Here is a 27,597-nt window from a genome sequence, read left to right as displayed (position 1 = left end):
TTACTCTGGTTTTGATTTGATTTGCAGGATCACTGCATGGACTTATTTTGATTTGGAGGGCTACCGCGTAGAAACAGACTTATCCTGGAGAGCTACCGTGTGATAACGGGTTTGCTCCAATTCGATACCATGTGATAACGGGTTTACTCGGATTTCGAGGGTTACATCTGAACATTGACGTGGTTGCGAATAAACCAAAACGTTGGGAATTGGCCTGGCGAGCGAGTGATCCTGGGTTGATCAAGGATTGGCCTGGCAAGCGAAGGATCCAAGGCCATGGAATCGACCAGGCTGGCGAGTGAGCCTGGGTCGATCAGGGATTGGCTTGGCGCGTGAATGTGCCTAGAGCCAAAAAGGAATCGACTAGGCAGACGAGGAGCCTATGTCGATAGGGGATGGACCTGGCGAGCAAAGGATCTAGGGCCAATGGAATCGACCAGGCTGACGAGTGAGCCTGGGTCAATAAGGGATTGGCTTGGCGCGCGAGTGTGCCTAGAGCCAAAGGAATCGACTAGACAGGTGAGGAAGCCTATGTCAATAGGATATTGGCCTAACGAGTGAAGGATACAGAGCCAATGGAATCGACCAAGCTTGCGAGTGAGCCTGAGTTGATCAGGGATTGGCTTGGTGCGCAAGTGTGCCTAGAGCCAAAGGAATCTACTAGGCGGGTGAGAGAGCCTATGTCGATAGGGGATTGGCCTGGCGAGCGAAGGATCCAGGGCCAAATGGAATCGACCAGGCTGGTGAGTGATGCAGGGTCGATCAGGGATTGACTTGGCGAGAAAAGGATCCATGGCCAATGGAATCGATCAGGCAGACGAGGGAGCCTATGTCGATAGGGGATTGGCCTGACGAGCGAATGATTCAGGGCCAATGGAATCATCCAGGCTGGCGAGTGAGCCTGGGTCGATCAGGGATTGGCTTAGCGCGCGAGTGTGCCTAGAGCCAAAGGAATCGACTAGGCAGGCGAGGGAGCCTATGTCGATAGGGGATTGGCCTAGCGAGTGAAGGATCCATGGCCAAATGGAATCGACCAGGCTGGCAAGTGATCCTGGGTCGATCAGGAATTGGCTTAGCGAGCGAAGGATCCAAGGCCAATGAAATCAACTAGGCAAACGAGGGAGCCTATGTCGATAGGGGATTGGCCTGGCAAGCGAAGGATCCAGATGATTTTCAAGGAAATGTTGATCAATTAATTCCTTCGCAACATGTGCCTTTCGGTAACTAAGCGTGATACCCATTCGGACTTCAAGTAGTCAATAATAATATTGGCGTCCATCGGTCAACCAAATTTAGCTATGAAAGTCTTAGCTGCCTAGTCCGATGTGGCTTTTGGATGATCATGCTCGGGTAGTTGACGAGTACAAGTATGTTCCTTTACAAATCTTTTCATCTTCGCATTACCCTTGTATAGGAATACGCTTATTCTCCAGGGGCACTCTTTTGTTTTGTATACAACTGCATACTTCTTCCTGTTGCTATCAACAGCACGGAATAAGAAGCGTTAGCGTAGAGCATATTCGGCGACTGCCTTTTTTTAATGTTGCGAGACTTTCAAAGATGGCTCCAACCTTCAATTCTTGTTCATCAGTTCCAAATGCATCACCAAGCTGATAGTTAATCATTTCACTGTCATCATATACATTCGGATTGGAACCATCATCAATGGGTCGAGGTGAGCAACATGACTGAGCATTTTTCCGACTTTGTTCCCAGTCCCATTGTAGTTTCCGTTACTGGCGTCGTCCACGCCCACGTCAAAACCCATATCGTATAAATAGTTCATGTCGTCATCATCGAGGTCAAATGTATCATCCATTGGATTAAAATTAATATCGGGAAGCATAGGACGGACCTCCTCCTCCACATGTTCATTCAAATCAAACCTATAGTAAGAACAAATAAAATATCCTGATGAGATAAATTCCATTATCTGTCAAACAATTAATTACAATGAATCGTGAATTTCACCTTGCATAATCATCATCACCATATGAAATTGGGAGAACGGGACGGCTTGAATTGGGGAGGGGTACATCGAGCAATGGATAAATATCCTCCTGCAGATTAGGGCTTCGTTGCAAATTGGTGCGGCGTACAGTAGAGATTGACAGAGTGGTATCCTCTTGCACATTGGGGCAGCTGCAACGCACATGATACACATTGGTGCAACGTACAGGATAAGTATCATCTTCCACAGGATAGGCTGGCTGATACGTCTCCTCCTGCACATTGTTGTTGCGTACAGGATAGGCTGGCTGATAAGTTTCCTCCTGCACATTGTTGCTACGTACAGGATACGCTGGCTGATAAGTCTCTTCCTGCATATTGTTTCTACATATAGGATATGTTGGCTGATAAGTATCCTCTTGCACATTGTTGCAGTGTATAGGAGACATTGCATCGCTTCCACCTACCCCAATTATATATATATATACACACACACACACACACACACACACACACGCACACATACACACACATAATGACAGCATTCAACCCTTGCACGTCAAACATTCTAATAACTGCAGAGAGGTCTTGATCGTCACAGATATCGTAAAGAATGTACTTATACGGATCCACGATGTATCGAGACCGAATACGCAGCGAAACATCATTTTCCCTCATTCGAATCGTATTACAGATTGCAGATAAAAATCCAGAGTATCGAACTCTACGGTCAAAGATTACCGCCCTCACAGTACCCCCAATGTAATCAAACGATCGATCCTCCTTCAAAAATCCATCATAGTATACTATAAAAGTAACTCTACCCCCTCCATCTTAACCCAGATTGTCAAGATTCAATAGAACATAACCAAGCAAAAACACAACAATAACTGATCCGTGATAGACAACAACAGATATGCCAGTAATGTATAAAGAACTGTGAGACTTAAACTCTTACTATTAATGTTGAAAAATAAAAGAGTGCTTCAAAGAGACCTTCAAGAGAGCTTCAAAGAGAACTTAAAATACATTCTAACTCTCTGATGTATATTGTAACATTAGCACCTTTAATGGTTTGCAGGAATGGAGACCAACTTTGATTGCAGACCAGCTTGAACTTCAAATATCTTGAGTGCTTCAACATTAACACCTTGCAAATATATCTTGTAACTCACTGGAATGGAGACCAACTTCGATTGCAGACCAAATATCTTGAGTGCTTCAACATTAACACCTTGCAAATATATCTTGTACCTCTAAGGAGATGTGCTTTTGTTTGACTTACTTTAACGTCAGCTTAAAAATTCAAATTGAGCACTCTACCATTTCTGGACAACTTTTTCCCTCAAATAGACGCCGGGATCCTCCAATAGACATTGGCGCAGCCGGCATCTATTTGAAGACGCTGTCATTTTCCGGGTGACTATACTCTACTACGTAGCTTGTGCAGCACACCGGCACCCCATGCATTAATGGGAATAAGATGTGCATTAAATGCAGCGGCATTTTCTCTCCAAGAAATTTTTTTTACTGAAAAAGCTACCTACAAAGAGAATGATTGAGGTGTACCGTCTGATTGAGTTGTACCGTCGGTGGTAACTACGAGGACTCTATCTTAGTTCTGATAATGACAGAAGGGTATTGGGGTCTTTTTTCCACCTGTTTTTGAAGAATCGCCCGTGTTTGATGATTAATTTAGAAGGTACCCTTAATCCGTAATTTCTTGTAATTACTACCTGCATTCCGTACTTTTCTCAATATTTACTATTACAAAAATGATGAACAGATACAATAATTTCAATATAAACTTGTCCAAGCATGATAACCAATCCCAAAAACAGCTTAGGAACATTATGGGATTTACTATCCCAGTGGTGAAAATACCCGACAATGATCCTCTTTTTTAGCATTTTTCTTCTTATTAAAGAGAACATTAGCAACTAGCAAAAATTCACTTAGTCATCCACTATTACACTGCATTTTTGTACTAAACTCCAACCTTCATTAGAACTCAGCTATTCTGCCCAAACCATCACATATCAACAAACAAAAATCTCACTAAACATATGAGCCTCAACTACCAAAAGCACATGTAAATGGTCATGCCTCGGCAGACCAAAGGATTGCACTACTGGGGTTTTTTCTCATGAGGGGAAGGTGGAAATCCAATGGCTATTTCAGCCCTGGCCACACCAAAGCTGTAATGTTAGAAAGCCCGGAGAAAAGTCGTGGGTATAATTCCTAATCAGTTACTGTGAATCAAAGAATCAACATGTGAATAGTGATAGTAAATCCCATAACAAAATACCAAAAAACTGATTCATTAGAGCCGCCACACCCAATGACGAGGATCCAATATCATGTAACACATTTCTTTCTCCTAAGTATTTCTTACATTCTACAATCAAGCTTACAAAACTTCACCACCCAACACGCCCATATCGAAGCCCCATATAAAGCAAAAAGGGAAAATAGATGACAAACCTGGACCTTACAGCTTATATGCAGAGTTCCTGCTGTGTTGAGGCTCTTCTATCTTGATATGGGGCAGAATATATGATGAACCACTGTACATATGTTTGGATCGCCTCCTGATTGACCTCTTCTTTGTCACTGGAGTTAGAGGATGGAAAACGGGTGCCTTGAGTTCCTCATAGTATCGATCCGATCTGCCCTTCTGCAGCTTTGGGCACTTGACAGGGCAAGCCCATGACAACGGATTCACTGCAGAAATATTTTTCTTCATTTGATTGTAACAAGATAACCATCGATGAAAGGAAATCACTTACATTTAAGGAATGAAATGCCCCATGAATTTCTAAGATTCGAAGAAGGGCTCATGGACTTTATGAAAAATCAGCTAGCTGACTACAAACTTTTACTTAGACAAAGTTTCAGTAGATCACTGTGTTTTAGAATGTTGGCCTTTACGGAAGGGTAGGAGTGTGCTTTTTTATAGCCAACTCGCAACAACATTAACTTGTTAAAAACAATATCACAAACCTATTCCCGGTAACTATTCTTATTTCAGAACAACAAAGTATAAACATATTCCAGCACAAAACTGGAACTTAGCAATCCAAAGCATCAACCATTTGGGTATTTGCCGCATTTTTCATTGTTTCCGTGATTTAACACTTGCCTACAATATCTGACATTGAATTTGGCAAACAGAGACCTCTTTCTTTTTATTTGTTTATCTAGAAACCATTAGACACATTGTAATGGTTTCTCGATAAACAAATAAAAAGGGACAAAAGACCTGATTAGGGTGGATTTTGGCAACATCTAAACACAAAGGTTATCATTAGTTTACCAGCAAGTCCTTTTTTTTTGTTTGAATGGTAGTTTACCAACAAGTCCTATAAGTATAACATCTTTCCTTTGTCTTTCCGTTGTTTCTTGTTTACGTACCTTCAGCAGGTTCAATAGAAAGAGGCCTCGGCATTCCAAGACTACTGCCATCATACTGCTGTGTCACTCGAGGAGTATAGGGGCGCTTTCTCACATAGTTTTCTTGCAGCGGTTTAGGGATTTTAAATGAAAATTGAGACATACAAACCCCTTCTCTAATGTACTCTGGATTTTCAAACAAGTACCTGCATTATAGAGAAATCATTACGGAGATACTTTAAATTTGAGTTCAACCACGCAAACAATCACATCAATCTTGGGCCCCAACAGGAACACACATGTGAAGAGATCGTTGATCTGGTAAGGCCCACCCCTAGGGGGCACATGGTTGTGATTCCATGCCGAATGGACACCCAGTCGCAATATCACATACAAACCCTAATACAATATAGTTAATCTACTTGAGCAAAACACTGAAAGTCGCCTTGTTTAAGCGGCTATGTTCATAGCATCACGGTGGGATCTGCAGATATGGGCTCGAGTAGTGGCCGCCGACCATATTAACAGAGCTAATCACATAGAAGTGGCGAATGTGAGACCATTTGTTGATACTTAGGAACATAGTTGAAGGGTGTTCATTAGGATAACTTTTCTCTTTAGACTTTTAAAGGGAAAAATTGGGATGACACCTCATTTCTATGACAACAAAAACCAATCCATTTCATAAACTACTAAGCTATGGCTTTGCCATTCTTCTGAAACCAAAGGCAGTTTCTTATCACTTTTTTCGGACGGATGTTTCAATAACTTTTTTTATCGATGACATAGGGTATCCCCACCCCATTTAGGGCAGGGCTAATACCGCAATCACCCATAAACCACGTGCATGGACTAAGCGTGGGGGCAGTCGAACTCGCGTCTATGGGGAGCAAACCCACGACACCAACCGACGTGCCAACCCCGTACGGGCTTTATGTTTCAATGACTTGTGCTAGGTTTCATTTTCCTAGGGGTCTCATTATAAATTTTATGTATACCGGGTAAAATCAATACCAAAATAAGGATTTTCAACAAGGGGATTCATACATACCTCTGAATCTCGACCAAGGAGCGTAATTTCTTGCCCGATGGAGTGACATAATACCTGAAAATATCAAAAAGCAAATTAGAGAGAGAGAGAGAGAGAAAATTTGAACAAAACAAGATTAGCACAATGGACAGATGTGATGCCACCTCGAAGTAAATATACTCGATGGATTCTAAGCATGTTAAATTTCCGACCAGGCTGTAAATGAAGTGATGCAAAACCAATAGGGAAGAGAATCTAGTTCTTATGGAATAAATATCTCATACTAGTCCTTGTAACTCTGGCACCAAATATGATGTAGAACTAATCGAGAGATGCAAAACCAATAGGGAAGAGAATCTAGTTCTTATGGAATAAATATCTCATACTAGTCCTTGTAACTCTGGCACCAAATATGATGTAGAACTAATCGAGAGATGCAAAACCAATAGGGAAGAGAATACTCATAAGCAGTGTGTCCAAAACGAGCAAGGACTGCCCGAACAAAATCAGCCCACCTAATCTCTCCAATGGTTTGTCTGTACCATTGAAACCATTGGATAGCTTTGCCTTCGAGGTGAATGGAGGCTAGCTGCACCTTAGACATTTCTTCAATCTGATTAAATAAGAAAATTGCTCGCAACGATAGATCCATCCCTTCGGATCATCACCATTGAATCGCGGAAAATCGATCTTGGTATATCGAGTCTGCACTGTCCCGTTGCACGTTAAAACCCCTCCCTGGGAGAAACGAGATTAATCTACTTGGTCGTTTGCCCCAGCATCATTACTAACCAATTGCTCATTACTAACCAGTTGCTCGTATTTGAAATTAACGGCTGCTACCATTTGTCGTAGCTCCGTTAATGCTTCTGCGTGTCTGTCCGAGTTTTCACGAAGGTACCTGACAGTTTCCTCCATGTGTTTTGCCTCCTGAACTCTAGTCCCTTCCCTTCCACCATGGTCACCCGTCCCAGAAGCCATGACGTTGGCTCTGGTACCGAATGTTAGGTACCTTACCAATACGCCAAAAGCTCTAGAGCTGATGGAACGCGTTAGGCAAGGCCCTTTAAACCTGTCTCATACCAGGCTGGGTCCCACCCATTCCCATACCTAGGCGGGCCCCCACTTAGAACTTTAACATAATGATACATATCTGCATATCTGGATATGTATCCACATATCTAGTTATGTTAAGTGTTGGGATTGGTTGTTAGTGTTAGTAGTTATCAGGTTGGTGTTAAGATGAGTCCAATAAAATTGTTATTTTTGTAATTATCAGGTTGGTGTTTAGATAGTCCAACAGATCTTTGGAAGATAATCCCTGCTGATAGTTGACACAAGTCTTTCGGTGAATAAATGTAATCGAATAGTCTGAGAAGGTATCGAATAATAAAATCAAATGAATTGAGGGTTTCCCCCATACATGGGAATCAATTTGCATATTTTTGTTCTTCTTCCTAGGACCATATCATCTGGTATCAGACCAGCCACCACGTCCCATGTTCGAGTCATGGAAGGCGCGAACTGTGGAGAGGACTACCTTTCGCTACCTGGTAAAAAGCTAGAGTGAAAGCCGCAAGAGTGAAGTTGCCACAGAGTGGATCACCGTGGAAGGGGCGACCTGTGGGAAGCTCTACCTGGAAAAAAGGCCAGAGTGAAAGCCATCACAAAGAGGGCCGCCGAGGACAGCAGGTGCGGAAGCCTGGGGGTATGTTACGGTCCTGAGTGGGGGCCTGCCTAGGTATGGGACTAGGTGGGGCCCAGCCTGGTGTGGGATAGGTTTAAAAGGCCTTGCCTAAACTTTTTCAAAAGAAAAAAAAAGGCCTTGCCTAACGCGTTCCATCAGCTCTAGAGCTTTTGGTGTATTGGTAAGGTAACTAAGAGAAATATAACAGTTTGAAAAATTATCCCTGCCCAAATGCCTCTATCCGAGGCACAATCAAAGAAATATCTTTTTTTTTTCACGGAAAAAAGTACGAAAAATTTAGGGAAGATAAATCATCAATATATAATAAAATCATAATCACACAAGATAAAAAAAAATCAATTTCGGAGAGGGAAAAAATGGGCAGAAACATGGACACACAGTGTCTGTCCATTTTCCCCTCCACCTTTGATTAGGTTAGGATGATCCTATCGATCTGATTTTTGGTACACACCCTAGTTACATTTCCACCATTCTGTCACTATTCATGTAAATAATAATACATCACATGTGATGGTCTCCATATAATGTGAAATATATCAGACGGTAACAACATCTAGACGGTAACAACATCTGAAACCTACCATGACATTAAAAAAAGTTTAAAATAAAAATAAGTGTTGACTTCGTACACAATAGCCTTATTTAAATTGACATATTACATGTGGCTGAACAAGCTTCCAGGAGCAATCTCTGGTTACAAGTACCAGTTGCGAGAATCAAAGCCAGTTGCAACTAAAAACAAGTAGAAACCTGTAAGGGCTTTACCTGTCAATTCCGTCTTGAGCATTGGAATGTCTCTAAATCAGGTAAAAAAATATTTTAAAACTTTATCAGCTATTAACAGAGCAAAACAGAGACGTTGGCTCATGTTGCCACATAATATAACAACAATGAACTTGTCCTAAGCAGAAGGTATAGTGTGGTCTGCAAATACCGCGAGCAACATTTACAGGTTTACTATAATGCTTAAGATCAATCAGTTCTACAAATCCATTCACTGAGAAGATTCAGGGATCTCAGAAAAATAGACAAACAGAATTATTACAATGTATTTGCTAATCATTACAAAGTTATAAACAACATCATCATGAATTATGATTGTAGATTTTACTCCCAGGAAACCTACATCAAAAGATTGTCTACAAAATTTACATACATAACAATGCTTAAGTCCGTACCAAGGAGATAAAGTTAAATCTACATCCAAAAATGGTAAAAGAATTAGCAATGGCTTCAAACCATGTCGGTGTTAAGTATTAGTTACCATGCATAATCTGTAGAGGAGAACTCAATAAATATTAAGATAAATAAGTATTAGGATAAGGATAAAAACTAGAGATGGAAACTGAAATGCAAACTTCAAAAACCAGTCAAGGGTCAAGCCACACTACCCTACATATCAAATTCTGTCCACCTAAGGGTTTGAGCAATGCTACGATTCCAAAATATATTGAACAAATAGATGTATGTTGAAAGGCACTGTACAAAGAAGAAAAGGGTGGCCCAGTGCACAAGGCTCCCGCCATTGCGGGGTCTGGGGAGGGCTAGATGTACGCAGCCTTACCCCTACTTTGCACAGAGGCTGTTTCCGTGACTCGAACCCGTGACCACCAGGTCACAATGGAGCAACCTTACCATTGCACTAAGGCTCGCCCTCTAACAAGAGTAACATAGATCATTTCAATTATTAAAATGACAATCCTGAAAAGAAACAAGAACAGGTATACATACACGTCAGCAAATCTGGTGCCTCCTTCACCTCTGATCGTGAGCAACCTTTGCCATCCAGGAGGAGGCTGAGAGATATTAGGCTTATCAATTGCCCAGAGCCTGCTACCATCTTGAGATATGTCAGCTGGATCATCACAAGATATATCAGGCCTCCACTCACGGGCTGTTGCGCATACAAAAGGTTCCTGCAATATATTTTCACGTAATTTCTCGTACTTCTCTTTTGTTGGAACAAACCTCCATTTAAAACATGTAGCACACTGAACAGTGAATGCCCCTACAGTGGGCAAAACTCTGGTACCAGGATTTGGTGCCGAGAAACTTGGAAAGGTAGGAATTTGATACTCAATTGGGGCAGGGACCGGTAGAATTTGATACTCAATTGGGGCAGGGACCGGTAGAATTTGATACTCAGTTGGGTCAGACATCGGTAGAACTTGACTTGTATCACTCATCCCAGGGTTATAAACCACTAACTGATTCGAAGCATTTTCAATATATTGGGCATCTTGATCATTTTCCTCAAAAGGAACAGTGCCCACCGGTTTCTGAGGGGTTCTATCGAAGTGCCCTGGGTATCCATAATAATTGGAGCAATCATATTTCTTCTTCATCTTAGGGCTAGCAGAATCGTAAGGGGTTCTATCGAAGTGCCCTGGGGATCCATAATAATTGGAGCAATCATATTTCTTCTTCATCTTAGGGTTAGCAGAATTGTCCGACCCACCTTGTTCCTTCTTCACTTTAGGCAGTATATCTCCCGGTTGTGACTGCATCTGAGATTCTATATGGGTCCACATCAACCTGCAAATAAAGAGAATTAAATCACACAGCAAAAGCATTGATAGTCAATTCAACTTCCCAGGGGTAGGAAAGCATCCCATTGTACACCATAATTACTGGCGCATTTGAAACTCTTAACTAGGTGCAATGTAATTCTGAGAGTTCAAACTAATCTAAGACCAACTCCAAATAATTCAAAACAAACATTGCATGTTTTATCATCAATTGATTCAGCGCATTGAATCAGCAAGCCAACTGTCCACTTCCGACCACCCAATTTCTAAGGAGAAAAATAAAACTATCTTTTTTTTTTAAATGGTAGAAAAATGAAACTACAAGAATCTAACTAAAAGTATATTCCAAAATCAAGAATCTATTAAAAACCCCATTCAAGTTAAAGGCTTTGAAGCTAACTGGTAATTGAGCTAAATCACCTATAACGATTTTAGTTATTTGAAAGTAGCACTTGGGTCTGCTTGATAAATGCAAAATGTAAGAATATGTAAAGCCAAGTTGCTCAAATCAGCTTCTGAATTGCAAGCGTATACAAGCTATGGAATATAAAAGAAATACAAATATAAAAGAGATTCAAAAAGAAAGTATAAAAGCAATTCAAATATAAAAGAGATTCAAAAAAAGTATATAAAGCCTGTCAGTAGCTGCAAAATAAAACAAAATCAACTCCGGGATATGATTAACAACATCAGAATGAAAAGAATTATTAGATCCAGTCTCATATGAAATATTTACAACTAGTTCATACTGTATAAATTATAAAACCATGTAATAATTATTTTTGGAGTATAGATCACGTGAAAGGCACTCTTAGAGGGCTAATAATTAAGGCAATCAAAATACAAAGTAAAATAGCTATGTGTTTTTAGGAACAACTATGAAAAACCAAAGAAATAAGATCACCAAACAAAATTGCAAGTCAATTATCTCAATAATTTTTTTCTTGAATGAAAATTGAGGATCTCAACGGAGCTTTTAATATTTTATTTAGAAAATCCAGGGCAATGGTAACATTAACAATGGAGACCCAAGTTTTAGTTCTATAGAAACTACAAAAGCTGCTATACGCACATCACACTGTACCCTACCCATTATCATCCTTTGACACTTGGTGCAAGGATAACTTTAAGAAAGTACAGTACCGGTGTTGAAGACATAAGATTCTGACCCTGGATTTGAATGTCATATCTAGATTCGTTTTTCACCCTGCACGGTACCACAGGTTTTGAGCTCTGCTCGTCCTGCTACTCCGCATTTAATAAGAAAATAAAATGTTCAATTTGGCTATACGCACATCACAGTGTACCCTACCCATTTGGTGCAAGGATAACTTTAAGAAAGTACAGCACCAGTATTGAACAAATAAGATTCTGACTCTGGATTTGAGTGTGTGTCATATCTACGTTCATGTTTCAGTTTTCCCTGCACTGTACCATAGGTTTTGAGCTCTGCTTGTCCAGCTACTCAGCATTTAATAAGAAAATAAAATGTTCAACTTGCCTATCGTACAAAAGTTTCCATTATATAACCCATTATAATCCATTATAACATAGTATTGAAGCTCCAATATTAACTAAGTGTACTGCAGAGTCCACAAGATCTATTTTTTGAGATTTATGAGTTTGACACCTGAACCCCTGCCAGTTCCAAAAAAGTGTACTTGTTGCTATGCACCATGGCTTGTGGCAATCCAGAATAAGTATCAAAACTAGATTCCTTTTCCAAAATTATACTTACAAGATCACTTTTTATAGGTTGCATTTATCAACCATAAAGACAAAGCAGGTTCAAAGTTCACACATAGAGATTGCCTAATACGTAATTGTGCCTCACTACACCTTTCGCTACCCGCATTCTGCCTCATTCGTTTCAGATAGCATATGATTGAAAGTACTTGCTAAATTCCTATTCTAGTGGTGATGAAAGCTAGCCTCGAAGTAACCATACTTTCCTTCAAAGCCCAATTAACATTTGAAGAGTCCTTTTTTATCAGCATATTCCAACTTAATTGATGCAGGACAATACCTAAATAAAGGAAAAATTCTAGACTCCTAATGGGATTAAAGCAAGGTTGCCAAGGCGGGAATCGTGGGTTTGCCAGAGAGTCGACGGAGATTCGTCGGGGATTCGTCGGGAATTCGTCGGGGATTCGTCGGGGAATCGCCGGGGAATCGCTGGGGAGTTGGGATTCACTGGGAATCGCCTGGGAATCGGGGTTCCTATAAAGTGGGAATCGGGGTTTTCATAAATTGGGAATCGAGGTTCCCAAAATTGGGAATCGGGGTTCCCAAAATTGGGAATCGGCGTTCCGACGGAATCGATTCGGGATTCCCCAGAATCGGGGAATCGAATCGAATCACGATTCCGATTCGCGATTCGGGGAATCGCGAATCCCCACCCTCAGGTACGAATCCTGCTTCCCTGGATTAAAGACTATAGGAACTCTTAGGGCTGAATCTAAAGGCTAGAGGCACCTATGAGAACCACTAAGGCTGATTTATTGGGAATTTATTTTGCAGACGGCAGCAATATCAAGGCTTAAAACAGCAATAAAAGATGGAAAAACAACAATTAGCAATTAAATAAACCTTGCACAAAGTACTTAGCAATTAGAAGACCTTTCCGGTAACTAGTTAAGGGCAAAATTAGGCTAAAATGGGGTTTTAGGCGTGAGACCAAGTAAAATAATTAAAATAGTTGCAAAAACCTATGAATTAAACCTTGTTTTGATGAGAAATCAGCAATAATCCAATCAAAAATAATAATAAATTTTTGCAACAACAAAACGGGGTCAAATCGGTCCAATGTAGGCCAAAAGGGTATTTTGGTAATTTGGACAGATCTGTAATTTCGGGATTTACGGCTGGGGTTCGTAGGGTATGATCTAAAAGATGAAAAAAAAACAATTTCAGGCCTAGGGTTCAGTTTTGATGGCCGTTGGACCATTAATTTCCAAAAAATCGTGTTTTAAGGTTGAAAGGGGTGTGAATTTTCAATTGGCTGCAAAAGGGGTTTAAAGCTATGAAATTCATTCAGTCAACATAAGAAGAATATTTGATTCGTAGAAATGACAAAACGGATCCTTTGCTTCGATCCGATGTTTAAAACCACCCCATTCCTTTGTTTCTAATGATGTTTTTGAAGAATTGAATCCCTTGATTGTCATAGTATCTGTTCCTCTATAGTATGGACGGGCTCTTCCGAAGCAAGAAGAAAGAAGGAATCAATCGATTCTATGGATGACACAATATGGATTTCTACAGATGAGACATTCTTCAAATCATTTCCATACTAATTGGAATTGAACCTTACTCCATAAAGAAAATTTCAAGCAAAAGACACTTAATTTAATGCCCGAGTGTGGTGAAATAAAAAAAGAAAAAAAAAGTAAAAATCTTGGATTTTTGCGCATATCAAAATCCTTATTGATTATCTCATCACAGCGAAAATTTGTTTTTTTTCTTTTTTTATTTTATAAGTTCATTGAAAAAGTTCTATTTGCTCAATGAGTGATTCCCCCCCCCCCCCTTTTTTTTTTGGCCACTACTGCTTATGAATCAAAAGAAAGAGGTTATAATAGTCCCAGAAAAGAAAATCGTAATCTTTAACGAACAGGATCAAGAATCATTATTATTTCCACACAGGAAAAGGGTGAAAAATTCCTTTTCTTGTGTGGAAGATTAGTAAGACGAGCAATCCCTCCTAGAATCATTTGTTACTTTCATTTATTCCTTGCCTATTATCTTATAGAATTCGATTCTATTAGGTACAATAGAATCAAAAACTATTGATGCATTACATGGCATTTATAATCTGGGATTAAGAAGCCTGGCATAGTCACACCACTCTGATGGCGTCTGGATCCGGGTCTGCGATCGCGCGGTCGGTAGACCCGGATCCAGACGCCATCATATTGGCGCCATCCGTGGGACTCGTCGAGTAACTGAACGCCTTATGGCGATGAGAAACCACACCCAACAGCCAGAAACAGGGGTAATAACCAGGAGTCAGGCCCAGCGCGCACAAGCCAGCTTCTCAAGCTCCCAAGAGCGAAACTCACCGCCTTCAGACCGACCCCGACCCTCCTCTAGCACGCCGCAGATGGTCCCCACCATGGAGATGTTCAACGAACTACTCCAGCGTTTGCCTCTTCCGGCTTCGGAAAAGCCCCGGACGACACAGGACCGGACAGAAGCCTACGACGAAGGCAACGAGGAACAGTCAGGGGAACGACATCCCCGGCGAAAGCGAGCGCCGACTCGCAGAACGCCGTCCCCATCAACAAATAGCCCCTTGCCCCACGCAGCCGGGGGACACCAGCGAGGCAGCGGGAGACAGGTTACTAACAGTCGCGCCCCCCCTGTCCAAGATACCCGTCTCCGGGAACCGCCCTTGGCTCGGGCAGAAGAAGTTGCAACCTCGGCACAACCGCCCAGCTTGGATCCAATAGCGGACATGCAAAGGCAAATCCGAGAGGTAAAACTAGAAATGAAAAAACCCTAGGCCCACGGCATCCTCGATGAGTGGGAAAGGGAAACGGCATCCCCGTTCACCTCAGAGGTCTTAAAGACCCCCGCAGAAGCAGGCATAGACCTCTCCCGCTTCGGTCTATACGACGGGAGTACGGACCCCCTCGAGTTCCTCCAGACTTTCAAGAGAGTAATGATGCTTCGAGGCGCGTCGGATGGATTCATGTGCAGAGCCTTTGCATCCCTACTAAGAAAAACCGCCAACGACTGGTACATGAGATTGGAGCTCGACTCCATCGCATCCTTCCACGAATTCGGGCGAAAGTTCAGCACAAGGTTCGCCAACAACCGCCTCCGCCATGATCCTGCGGACGCCCTCCTAGCCCTCCGCCAAGGCAGAAACGAGACCCTAAGAGACTTCATGTTGAAGTTCAACGCCGAATTGGCCCAACTCTCCAACATGGACGTCCAGATAGCGGTCGCCACACTAAAGCATGCCACCACCGATCCGAATCTTAAGCTGCACCTCACCCTCAAGCCCCCGCGGGACCTACAGGAGCTTGAATCAAAGGCTGATAAGTTCGTCCGAGCAGAAGAAGCCTGCGCTCGAGAACAGAATCGGCCCGGCCCCGACGAGAGAAAAAGCGACGGCCGAAGGGCCATAAGGCCACGAACCGATGAAAGACAGACGGGCCGTAACCCTATCCCCGTCTTCGAAAGGCTGGGAACCGCCCCACTAAAGTTCCCCCTCTCCCACGTTCTATCAGCTATTAGGGATCAGGGTCTCCTGACCCCCCCCAAGAAAATGGCCACAGATCCAAAGAAGAGGTCCGCCAGGAAATTCTGCGAATTCCACGGGGACCACGGCCACGAAACTGACCACTGCTTCCACCTCCGCCTCCAGCTGGAAAGGCTGGCCGAGGAAGGACACCTAAACCAATACCTCAGGAGTCCTGACAAAAGCCCATGCGAGGCCCAGCGCCCGCTCGACGAACCCAGAGGTAGGCATCGGTCACCAAACCGCCGCCGGTCCACAAGCCGACACCGATCCCCCGGTAGGCATCACTCACGAAGCCGACGCCGATCCCGCAGCAGACACGACACGAGCCGCCACCAGCGCCCCCGAAAGGGCGAGCCCCTCGAACAGCCACAGGCTCGCGAGCAACCGCCTACCATCACAGGAAAAATCAATATCATCGCAGGCGGGCCCGCGGCGGGAGGGCCGACAACAGCCGGTCGGCGGGCATACGCGGAACGGGTATTCTCCATGGATATACCTTCCAAGAAGGCCCGAACAAATCCACCCCATGAAAACCAGATCATCACTTTTTCCAACAAAGACCTCGACGGGCTGCAAGTCCCGCATGACGATGCACTGGTCATCAGGCTAGTCGTCGCCAACTTCGATATAGGAAAAATCTTGGTGGACACAGGAAGCTCCGTCAATGTGCTACACCTCGAAACTTTCGAAGAAATGAAGCTGGGCAGGGAAAGGCTGGGACCCGCGGAATACTCCATCTACGGTTTCTCCGGGGCATCCGTACAGGTAGACGGCAAGATCGACTTGCCCGTGACTTTCGGAGCGTACCCCTTGCAGAAAACCATCCTGACCACCTTCCTGGTCGTAGACATACCGTTCACCTACAGCGCCATCATTGGGCGCCCTGCTCTCAGAGACTTGGGAGCCGTAGTCTCCACCCCCCATCTCAAGATGAAATTCCCCACTCCGGACGGAGTGGGAGAGGTCAGGGGACAGCAAATGATAGCATGTCAGTGCTACGCGGCAAGCCTGAAAGGAACCAACGCCCCAGCCGAAAACTTCACAATCGGCAGTGAAGACCCTCGGCAGCGGGCTCGCGCAATCAGAGGAGAGCCCGCCGAGGAGCTAGACTCCATCCCCCTGACCCAAGATCAGCCGGAGAGACAAGTCCGGATAAGTTCCATGTTAACAGGCCCCCTGTGAGACCAGATGATCAACTTCCTCAGAATAAACAAAGACATGTTGGCATGGTCCGCCAAGGACATGCCCGGGATACCCAAGGAAATGGCCGTCCACAAGTTGAATGTGAACCCCGCCCTTAAACCCGTCCGGCAGAAAAAGAGGAACTTCGCAGTAGAGCGCCAAACTCACATAAAGGCCGAAGTGGAAAAACTGCTACAAGCCGGATTCGTCAGGGAAATCCGGTATCCCGAGTGGCTGTCAAACGTCGTGATGGTCAAGAAAGCTAGCGGAGGATGGCGGGCCTGTATAGACTTCACCGACCTCAACCGGGCCTGCCCAAAAGACCCCTATCCCCTCCCGCGCATTGACCAACTCATCGACGCCACCTCCGGACACGAACTTCTCACCTTCTTAGACGCGTTCTCAGGCTACAATCAGATCAAAATGCACGAGCCAGACATCCCGAAAACAGCGTTCATCACCGATCAGGGCGTCTACTGCTACACTGTCATGCCCTTCGGGTTAAAAAACGCAGGCGCCACCTACCAGCGGCTCGTGAATAAGCTATTCCAAACGCAAATTGGAAGGAACGTGGAGGTGTATGTCGACGATATGCTGGTAAAAAGCCTGGAAGCCGCCAGACACATCTCCGACCTTCAGGAAACTTTCGACACCTTACGACGAGCCCGAATGAAGCTGAACCCCGCGAAATGCGCCTTTGGGGTAACTTCCGGAAAGTTCTTGGGGTTCATGGTCAGCCAAAGAGGGATCGAGGCCAACCCAGAAAAAATCCAGGCCATCCTAGACATGGAACCCCCGACGACAGCAGTAGAAGTACAGAGGCTCGCAGGACGGATCACGGCCCTCGGCCGATTCATGCCCAAATCAGCAGAGAAGTGCCAACCCTTCTTCAAACAATTAAAAAACATACGGGAATTCGAATGGACCCCGGCCTGCCAAGAGGCCTTCGACTCTCTGAAGAAATACCTCCAGACACCGCCCGTACTCGCCAAACCCGAGCCGGGGGAAGAGCTATTTTTATATCTGGCCGTCAGCCCCACGGCAGTAAGCGCGGTGTTGGCCAAACAAAGCGACAAAAAGGAACACCCTGTGTACTACGTGAGCAAGACTCTCCACGGTGCAGAAATCCGATATTCGAACATAGAGAAATTCGCCCTCGCAATCGTCAGTGCCGCTCGGAAGCTCCGCCCCTACTTCCAGGCCCACCCCATAGTCCTGCTAACCGACCAGCCCCTCAAGAAGATTCTCCAAAAACCAGAGACCTCGGGTAGGATGGTAAGTTGGGCCGTCGAGCTGGGCGAATTCGACATACAAGTCCGCCCAAGGCCGGCTATCAAATCTCAAGCCCTCGCTGACTTTATAGTGGAATTCACGGCCCCGGCCGAAGAACCAGCAACAATGGGGAGCAGCGAGGGCCCCACTGCGCACACGGTTTGCGACGACGGGATGCAGGACCCCTCGGAACAGAACAGCGAAACCCCTTGGATCCTGCACGTTGATGGCTCCGCCGGCAATAAAGGACACGGAGCGGGAGTGGTCCTCCACGGTCCAGAAGAGTTCACACTGGAATATGCCCTCAGGTTGGATTTCAAAGCCTCCAATAACGAGGCCGAATACGAAGCCTTACTAGCAAGACTAAGTCTAGCCGCGGAACTCGGCGCGGGCAAGTTGAAAGTCTATAGCGACTCACAGCTTGTCGTTAACCAAGTAAACGAAATATACGAAGCCAAGGGCTTCAGAATGAAAAAATACCTCCACAAGGTAAAAGAGAAACTGCAGGGGATGGGAGAGGTAGAGATCCTCCAGGTGCCGCGAGACATGAACAACCGAGCGGATGCATTATCAAGAATGGCCGCCGAAGAGACCCATGACTTCGGCACCGTGCTCACAGAAATCCTGCCCCACCCCAGCATCGACGAGATACGAGTTCTGGAGATTCCACCGGGGCCAAACTGGATGGACCCCATCATACGATACCTGAAAGACGGTATACTACCCGCAGATAAGCTGGAAGCCCGGCGCCTAACCGCAAGAGCCGCCCATTACGTGGTCCACGGGCCCAGGCTCTACAAACGGTCGTACATGAAGGGATCTGCGGAGACCATGGAGGCGGCAGGACCCTAGCCCAGAAAATCGTAAGGCACGGCTACTTCTGGCCCACGGTCCTTAGGGACGCCAAGGAATTCGTCAAAAAATGCAGCCCCTGCCAAAGGTACGCAACCACCCCCCACCAACCGGCTACACCGTACACCGCGATAGCAGGACCCCTGCCTTTCGCCATGTGGGGCATGGATTTACTCGAACCATTCCCCAAGGCCCCCGGGGGGCATACAATGTTATACGTCGCCATCGACTACTTCACCAAGTGGGTTGAGGTCAAAGCAGTGGTGAAACCCAATTCCAAAGCGACGGAGAAGTTCTTCTATCACGACGTCGTTTGCCGTTTCGGCATTCCAAAGACCCTTGTAACAGACAACGGTCCCCAGTTCGCAAGCGCCGAATTTGGCAGATTCTGTGATAGCCTAAGCATCGAACACCGTTTCGCCTCCGTAGCACACCCGCAAGCCAACGGGCAGGTCGAGGTAACCAACAGGATTTTGCTACAAAGTCTCAAGAAGAGATTGGGAGAAGCCGGAAAAAACTGGCTGAACGCACTCCCTAGCGTCCTCTGGGCCTATCGAACAACACCACGGACCGCAACTGGAGAATCCCCTTTTAGCTTAACCTTTGGGACCGAAGCGGTCATTCCGCTAGAAATTGGCCTCCCCAGCTTCCGCACCGCGAATTACGACGAGCAGGGAAATTCCGAACTCCTCCGGAACAACCTCGATCTCGTGCTCGAGAAAAGAGAGAAAGCCCTCCTCCGAACCGCCTCCTACCAGCAAAAGGTGGCACGATACTACGATGTCCGGGTAAAAAAGCGTTCGGTAAAGCCCGGAGATCTGGTGCTACGGCGTGCAGAGGTATCAGACCCCCGCAACACGGGTAAGCTCGCACCCAAATGGGAAGGACCGTACAAAGTCGTTCGAGCACTTCGACCCGGGGCCTACCAAGTAGAACGCCTCGATGGGACCCCGGTCCCTCGCAGTTGGAGCATGGACAACCTCCGAAAGTTCTATCAGTAAAACGACAGGGTAAGTTCCGTGCCTTTCTTTTAAAAATATGACAAGTGTTTTGGTTTCCTTTTTGTGTTCTAGAAGCAAAGATGTATTGTTGTCAACAAATTAATGGAAAAGCACTTCTACAAAAGCAGCGTACATCTCCACTTTCCGGCCCACGATAAATGAGGGACCCGAAAGAAAACAGGGAGTGAGACAGAGGTAACATCGGGGCCGATCCCCCCGAGAATACCCTAAAACGCTCCCCATGAAAAAAAAAAAAGACCTCCCCCTTTAAGGACAGGCGGGACCCATTAACCCCGAACTGATCATTCGAGGGGAAGATAGTCCTCCCATAAACAGACGCCCTACGGGGTGCACTAAGAATACCCTCACCAACAAAATTCGCAAAGGCCTGAGGACCAACAGCAAGAACTCGAAAACCTCGCGGCGCGTCGTATATATGCAGAGATGCCAATACGGTTACATACCAAACAAAAAAATAGGTAGTTCAAAAGTTATTACAGACCAAATAACCAAGAACATTAAAAGAAAAGAGCAAGCCCCCCGAGGCCTTCACAACACCACTGGGCCCCCTCGGAAGTCTCGGCAACTACGCGATCCACCGGGGCGGCCACCTCCTCTCCTACCGGCTCCACCACTTCCGCCGGTGCCGGCAAAGGATCAACCTCAGACTCATGCATCAGTTTATCGAGAGGGAAGGAGGGATCGACCTCTTGAACGCGCCGCCGGCATTCAGCAAACGCATCAATCTCAATATCCACGATGAACGCAGCCGCAGCCTTAAAAAACTCCGCAGAGTCGCGTCATTCCTCCCGTGCCTTCGCCAATTCCCGGGCATGAGTTCGCCGAGCCAGCGCCAATTTGTCCGACGCACGACTCCTCCCCTCCACAGTTACCCAGAGATCTTCCCGGAGTTGAGCAACAGTGTCATCAAAGGTCGCTCTCTCCGCCCGGGGTCTGTCCAATTCCTCGCGTAACTGCCGGTTTAACTCCCCCGCAGCACTTATCTCGGCCTCATCCTCAAGAAGGCACTGCACCATCCTCCTGGCATAACTTTGGGACTGCAAAAGGCAAGTTATCAAAAAACTTCCAACATGCAATCTCGAAAACAGCGAGGAGAGAGAAATACCATCAGAAAACCGGCCACCCGTTACTTACGCAGGAAGTTGATTGAAAATACTGAGCCCCCAGGGCCCTACGATCGTAGCCCTTCAGCTCAGCCTCGTCACAAGGAAGGGCAGTTGTCACCCCTAGCTCCACCCCAACCCGGGGATTCGCAAGAACGCTGTCCTCAACACCAATCCTCCAGCCAGGCTTAAACAGTTCCCCTCGCACCTGGAAACTCTGCGGGGGAAGCTCCGCCCACTCCAGAAGAAGCTTGGTCATTACTGCCCCCTCCATCCGACTTGGCACGTCCTCCGCAAAGATTGAAGGACACGCCACGCGGCTGGCGACCCTCCTGGTAGGATGCTCAGACCCCGGGGGTGAGGAACTAACCGGCCCCTTCTCTCCAACCGCTCGACGAGAGGGGCTGGAAGGCATAGATGTTGCGAGCCTCGCTTGCGACCGACCCAGCCTGGCCGCGGCCATAAAGTCAGAAGGAATTTTCTTACGGCTCGACAAGCCCGTTGTCACCGCCGCAACCTCCTTCCCCTTACCAACGTCACCAGAAGAAGACATCTCTCCTGCCAAAAACAAGAAAATAACAATTGCTCAAAGCAAAGGAAAACCAAAAAAAAAAAAAACCACATTCGATGGCAAAGAGCTCGGAACCCGTCATAAAGGTACGACTAGATACCCCATACAAAATACCACCGGGCCGAAAATATCGAACGCAGCGACAAGGGCTCAGAAATGCGCGAGAAAGCAAGCATGCAAAAGAAAAGCAAACACGTAAGGAGAAAACACACATCAGAAACAGGAAAAAGAAAGGCACCATTCATAAACCACTTCCTCCTGGCCCAAAGGCCTACAAAAAGGGGAGTAAGGACAATAGGCACGCAGGCCCGAAGCCCCCAAGATCCCTAAGACAAAAAAAAAAAAGAAAGCGCAAAGACAAGAGGCTTCCTCCAAAAATTCTGAACTCCCACCGCAATCAGCTCAGAGGGACTGGCCGCTGAAAGAGTTTTCCGCATCAGAAATCTCCCTATCACTCTCTTCCCCGTCCGAAGAGCTTCCCCATCGCCGATTCCCAGCCAAACGGGCCTGGTCATTCAACCAACGCACCCGGTTCCTCAGCAGATCGTTCTCTGCGCGCAAAGCAGCAATCTCCCGATCCATGTCCCTCATCCGGCTAAAAACCTCCATTCCCCTACGATGGACGCAGGAAAAGAAGAAACGGTTGCGGTGAATAAACGCTTCATGAGACTCCCTCTCGTGCAGGGGAGGAGGATGATCCACGTCCCCCTCCGGAACCCCTCGCTGAGGCCCAAGCCCGCCAGAATTTGCCTCGGGGTTATTCGGACGACTCCCGTCGCGATCAGACCTACGATCGCCGCCCGCAAAGGGACCCTGGAAAGGCGACGACATCTCGGACAAGCCTGAAGAAAGGCCGGAAGAAATCAAAAAGGCAAAGAAGAAACAAAGGGCGATATTCCTGACTTCAGGAAAGCTCACCCCTTTATAGAACCCTTATAGGAAACCCCGGTGCGAAAAAATGAAGCACTTACTACCCGCGTGTCCGTTTCCTACTGAACAACCAAGCGGCGCCTCGGGAAGGAGCCGCCGGACGGAGCAGAATATCCGCTCGCACCCCAATGCTCCCATAAACGCCTTCAACACATTATCCTTTAACTACGCCAACGGGCCCGCTCCCCGAGGCCAATCAATGGACTAAAGGTCATATCACGATAACATGCAAAGACGGCGCTATCACCGAAGCACGCCACGTGTCGCCCCCAGATCTACATAAAGCCTAACCTTCATAAAGGAAGTAGAGGGTAAAGGGCAGGATCATACGAATTCGACACGCCTCGCTATCCCGACCCCACGCAGGTTCGGGCCCCAAAAAAAAAAAAAAAAAAAAAAAAGAACGCCCGGAAGGGTCGGAGCATCGCAAATCCTTGCAAACACAGAGATTCTCCATCACAAGCCAAGAACAACATTAAGAGATATGGCCCAAATACACATAAACTACCCATTAACATCCTCCTGGCCCATAGGCCTACAAAAATAAAGGGAAACCAAAAAACAGCACAGGGCACACAGGCCTCAGAAATCCCCGCCAGAGAAGGGGATAGACACGCAGGAAAACATAGAAAGCCAAAGCTTAATCGGAGAACGACTCCTCCCCAGAGGAGTTCCCCTCCTCCTCCCAAGAGGTCTCCAGCAGGGGGTCCACCTCATATTCCAACAGCTGCTCGTTGAGAAGATGAACTTTCTTCTGTAGAACCTCGTTCTCCCGCTTCAAGTCCTCGATCTCCTGACCCATCTTCGAAACACGCCCACGCAGTTCCGTTCCCTGACGATAGGCTCGAGAGAAAAACGACCACTCCCGGGCAACGCGGGACCTGGACAATCTGTCCTTCCTAGGCATGGAAGAAAGGCGAAGGGGGGGGAAGCCCGACGAAGCGCCCGGGCCCCTCTTAGCCTTCTTCCGACGAGCCACGAGATCCTCCCCCGGATCGGAGGACAAGTCAGGGTCGCTCGACGACTCCTGGAGGAAACAGGCCTTGCCCCTAACTCGTGAAGAAGAGCCAGACATGTTACTGGAAAATATACGAAAAGAACCCCTACCGCAAAGGAAAGAAGAAGAGCGACGAAGAGCCACAAAAAGACACCAGGGTAATTCCCCTCTTTTAAACTCGGGAAAGAAATCCTGGTGCCTCGAGACAACGCAGCCTTCCTAACGACGCTACCGCTTCCCAAGGACAGCCGCCGGATAAAACGGCACATCTCCTCGCACCCCGGAGCCCTCGTAAATATCCTCATCATGACTTAGCTCGAACAAAACGTTACTTCCTTGGCCCATTCAATGGACCAAAAGAGTAAGGGGGAGTTATGATGGGGCACAAATACGGCTACGCTCCCAGATATCGCCACGTGTCATCCATGCACGAGCAGAGCCCAACCATCATGAAGAAGGGTGTTGGAAAACGGCAAAGACCACACATTCATGACACGTGTCGCCCTCTTACCACCCAGGCCTCATCATCACAAATTAGGGAAGGAAATGGCCGCCAAAGCCACGCGCGCCGGCGAGGCAGAGGGACGGCCCAATCCTGCAAAGGAAGTTTTTCCCTCCATAATGATGAAAAGGGCCGCACACCTCCCTTTAAAAGGGGAGGGAAAGGGAGACCTTGGAGACCTGGGAGACCCTTTTTTCTTTTTGGCCCCTGAAGGCAGGGAACTCACCCATCCTCCACCCCGCAATACCGGAAAAAGAGGCGAGGCAACAACAGAGGAGGCCAGGAATCCCATCCTGCCCTCCCTGCTAGTCCCCTCCGACTCACTCATTTATGCACCCAGAAATGTCCCCGCGCACCGGCCCTGGTAACCCTGATCAAAACCCCCTCCCTTTCTAGCTGTTCTTTATATTGACTGGTCGAAGGATCTGACTTGGGTGTCGAAGTGGTCGTCCGGGACCCACCCCGGACCCCCTGACCCCCTTTTTGTTTGTGATTGCAGACCCCGCGGAGGCCCTCTACCGACCGCGCAATCGCAGACCCGGATCCAGACGCCATCACACTCCAATTTTTTTTGGATGCTTTGGCTGAGGTTTAGTCCCAAATAAAGTCCTTCAAAGTTTCAAGATGAGAACTTAAATGATATAGGAGATATTTGGGTTTTGGGTTTTTGTATTTTAGGGTTCAAGAACACAAAAAATTGAAGAACTAGTGACTTACTTGTTTATGGCTGATTTGAAAGGAGAATAGAAGTGAGAAGATGAGAGGGGATTGATAAGAATGGCTCCAAGCCACCAAGGAGAGAGAAGGGAAGAAATTCTAAGCTTCAATAGCTCTCACAAAATAAAAATGTCAATTCTATTCAATATTCAAAAGTCCCTTGAGCTCATTCGATAGGTAATTGAAAAATCTTTCTAATAATACCAAAAACACACCAAACGGATGAGATTTGATGCCTAAAAAGTAGGCTACAAATAAAATGACGAAAATAGAAGATAAATAACAAAAAAAAGACCCCCATGTTTGTGACCCATCTAGAGTCTTCACCATCAGTCTCGTTCACATCTGCGCTTGTAAACCTTGAATTCACGCCCATTGTTGGTGTCCCCATAGTTAATCCACACATTAAAAAACTTATTTTAGAACACACAAATCTGCATCTCAGCAGCATAAGGGAATTCAAATATGAATTTCTATGCACTGTCATGCACTCATGCTCCCAGTGTCAGCATTATATATTAATTCCATAAACACGTAACTCTGCTGGAGAAGTTATCTATGAGCTCTTTTATAACCATCAAAAATACAAGCAACAACTCAACACCATACAAACTATACTGAAACGAAATTCAAATAGGAATTCCTACCATTCTTGGCTATGGAAGCATAAAACCTATAACCCAATTTCCTTCAAACATTTACAAGCGAATTGGTAAACCATAAATTGCTTATGAGCTGCTTTCACTAAAATTTACAGACAATTTCCACCACTATAATCTTATGACAATTATAAGTTTTGTCATTATCCAATCATTCAAAACAGAAAAAGTTTTGTCATTCTCCAAATGTAATACGCTTTTCCTGCACTGATTGACAAGCGACACGGGTAGCACAAAAGAATTCAATCTATACCTCCATGGCAAGCAAGCAAAGTTTTTGAGAAAAATTACATAGATTTATGATCCCAACCAACAAGTAACAACAATTTCCCTCCTCCAATACCAACAATACTGCGAGTAAAATACCAATTAACCAGGATAAAAACCATAAAGAGGAATGCAAAGATAGAGCCGCAGAAAATCACCTTAACTGTTTAAGAGGATAAAAAACGTATCCTCAGCTCCTCCAGCTACCATACAATCGGTACTTCAAATTCCAGCCATGTCTGCTCCTTCTACAGCTGCAAATTGTGAAACAACCAATTACTAAAACAGCTTAAGTCGTTGGAGACGGCGTTATTTAATCTTTTATACTTTAACACTCCCCCTGGCTCCTCTTTTTTAGGGTTGGCCTACATGTGGCACATGTGGCCCCTCTTCTAAGGTTAACCATTACATGTGGATTTTTAATCTCAAGGAGTTTTGAACCCAGTACCTTTGCTCTGATACCATGTGAAACAACCAATTACTCTAGAAGCTTAAGTTGTTGGAGATGGCATTATTTAATCTTTTATACTTTAACATAAATGCAAGAAATCCGCAAGAATCTCACTATATTTCCCAATAATAGACAAAATAAAATAGTATGATTTTTCTAACCAGATTCCAAACTCATCTAACCAACTTAACAAGAGTTGGGGAAAAAAGAAAAGTGAAAAAACTCGCCAGCTAAATGAAACTTTGTAAAGCCAAAAAGTATCTGGTTAGGTGAAAAAATCCCAAGTCCTAACAAGAACTTTAACAAGAAAAACAAAAAGCCACAATATGAAAAAGGTTAGACAAAAGACAAAATCAGAACTATCAAAATACCAAATCCGTAAACAAATCAAAGATCCAACCGTAAAAATCAATCAACAAAATGGAAACCCTAAAAAGAACAAGAACAACATGACATAAAAAACTCAAATGCATTTTCAAGATCTTATGTGGTTCAAGGGCCTGGGTAGTGGGCCTAATGCAGAGCTTTTGGTTTATTTGTTACTATTGGTTAGCACCTATCCTAACCAGTTTAAGGACGGCTTTTAACACATTGGATTAGGTAACTAACATGCATAAACCCTATCAAAGAAAAAAATCCAAACCCTAATAATACAAGGAAAAAAATAGGCACAGATTCCCACATTTCAGCCAAGAAACTCCCAAGACGCAAAAAAAATCGGACCAACTCACCCAAAAAATAATCGAAGAGATTCTTAACAACTTGCCTTGTTAAAAATTGAGTGAACAGCAGCTAAAAATCCAGAAAAAAAATGGAACAATATATATTCAGGTAAGCTTCTTCTTCCCTATGAAGTAGTAATGAAGAGGAGGAGAAAAATACACAACGGTTCCCTATTATTGCCATTTGAGATCAAATGACTACAATGACCCTAGTTCTTTGAGTGAATGACTATAATGCCATTAGGAGTTTCCCGCCTGTGAGAAATCGAGTTATATCGAGACACGTAACCCTAATTTTATACACGACGACGACGGTAATGAGTAATGATGACCGCCGAGCCTTTCCTATGTTTTATCAGAAAAAGGAATAATTACCAATGACGTCGACGGACATAGATATGACGTCATTATCAACAGAACCGAACTGTTCTAAAATTGTTAAGAGAAAAGTACAGAATGGGGCTGATGTTTGGAGAAATTACGGATTGTA

The 27,597-nt window shown here is 45.3% G+C and overlaps 1 protein-coding gene across 2 annotated transcripts; it reads right to left on the bottom strand.

Annotated features, from left to right (window-relative positions):
- Window positions 1-4,247: 4,247 nt before the first annotated feature.
- Window positions 4,248-27,385, bottom strand: LOC143867220 (uncharacterized). Of its 2 annotated transcripts, none has more exons than XM_077376066.1 (6): window positions 27,117-27,385; window positions 26,093-26,188; window positions 9,813-10,616; window positions 6,395-6,448; window positions 5,365-5,549; window positions 4,248-4,674 (listed from the first exon to the last, which is right to left on the bottom strand). In XM_077376066.1, the coding sequence occupies exons 3-6, from the start codon at window positions 10,610-10,612 to the stop codon at window positions 4,442-4,444; spliced, it is 1,272 nt and encodes a 423-aa protein (XP_077232181.1). In that variant the 5' UTR covers window positions 10,613-10,616; window positions 26,093-26,188; window positions 27,117-27,385; the 3' UTR covers window positions 4,248-4,441. The 2 variants fall into 2 exon arrangements, with proteins under 2 accessions (XP_077232181.1, XP_077232180.1); XM_077376065.1 differs by having other exon boundaries at window positions 27,152-27,385.
- Between the last annotated feature and the right edge of the window lie 212 nt (window positions 27,386-27,597).

The sequence above is a fragment of the Tasmannia lanceolata genome, unplaced genomic scaffold, assembly GCF_043159265.1.
Source record: "Tasmannia lanceolata isolate RefF3 unplaced genomic scaffold, GAP_Taslan_0.1 ptg000210l, whole genome shotgun sequence".
Taxonomy (NCBI): Eukaryota; Viridiplantae; Streptophyta; class Magnoliopsida; order Canellales; family Winteraceae; genus Tasmannia; species Tasmannia lanceolata.
This window is presented reverse-complemented; position numbering and strand designations above follow the sequence as displayed.

What these genes read in the sequence shown, in the direction of transcription:
- LOC143867220 (XM_077376066.1), bottom strand. Translation starts at nt 10,612, where the DNA reads ATGTGGACCCATATAGAATCTCAGATGCAGTCACAACCGGGAGATATA. An exon ending in GGCACCAGATTTGCTGACGT is followed by an intron (nt 6,449 to 9,812) that starts GTATGTATACCT and finishes TGATATTTTCAG; the next exon opens with GTATTATGTCACTCCATCGG. An exon ending in TTCTATTGAACCTGCTGAAG is followed by an intron (nt 4,675 to 5,364) that starts GTACGTAAACAA and finishes ATATTTCTGCAG; the next exon opens with TGAATCCGTTGTCATGGGCT.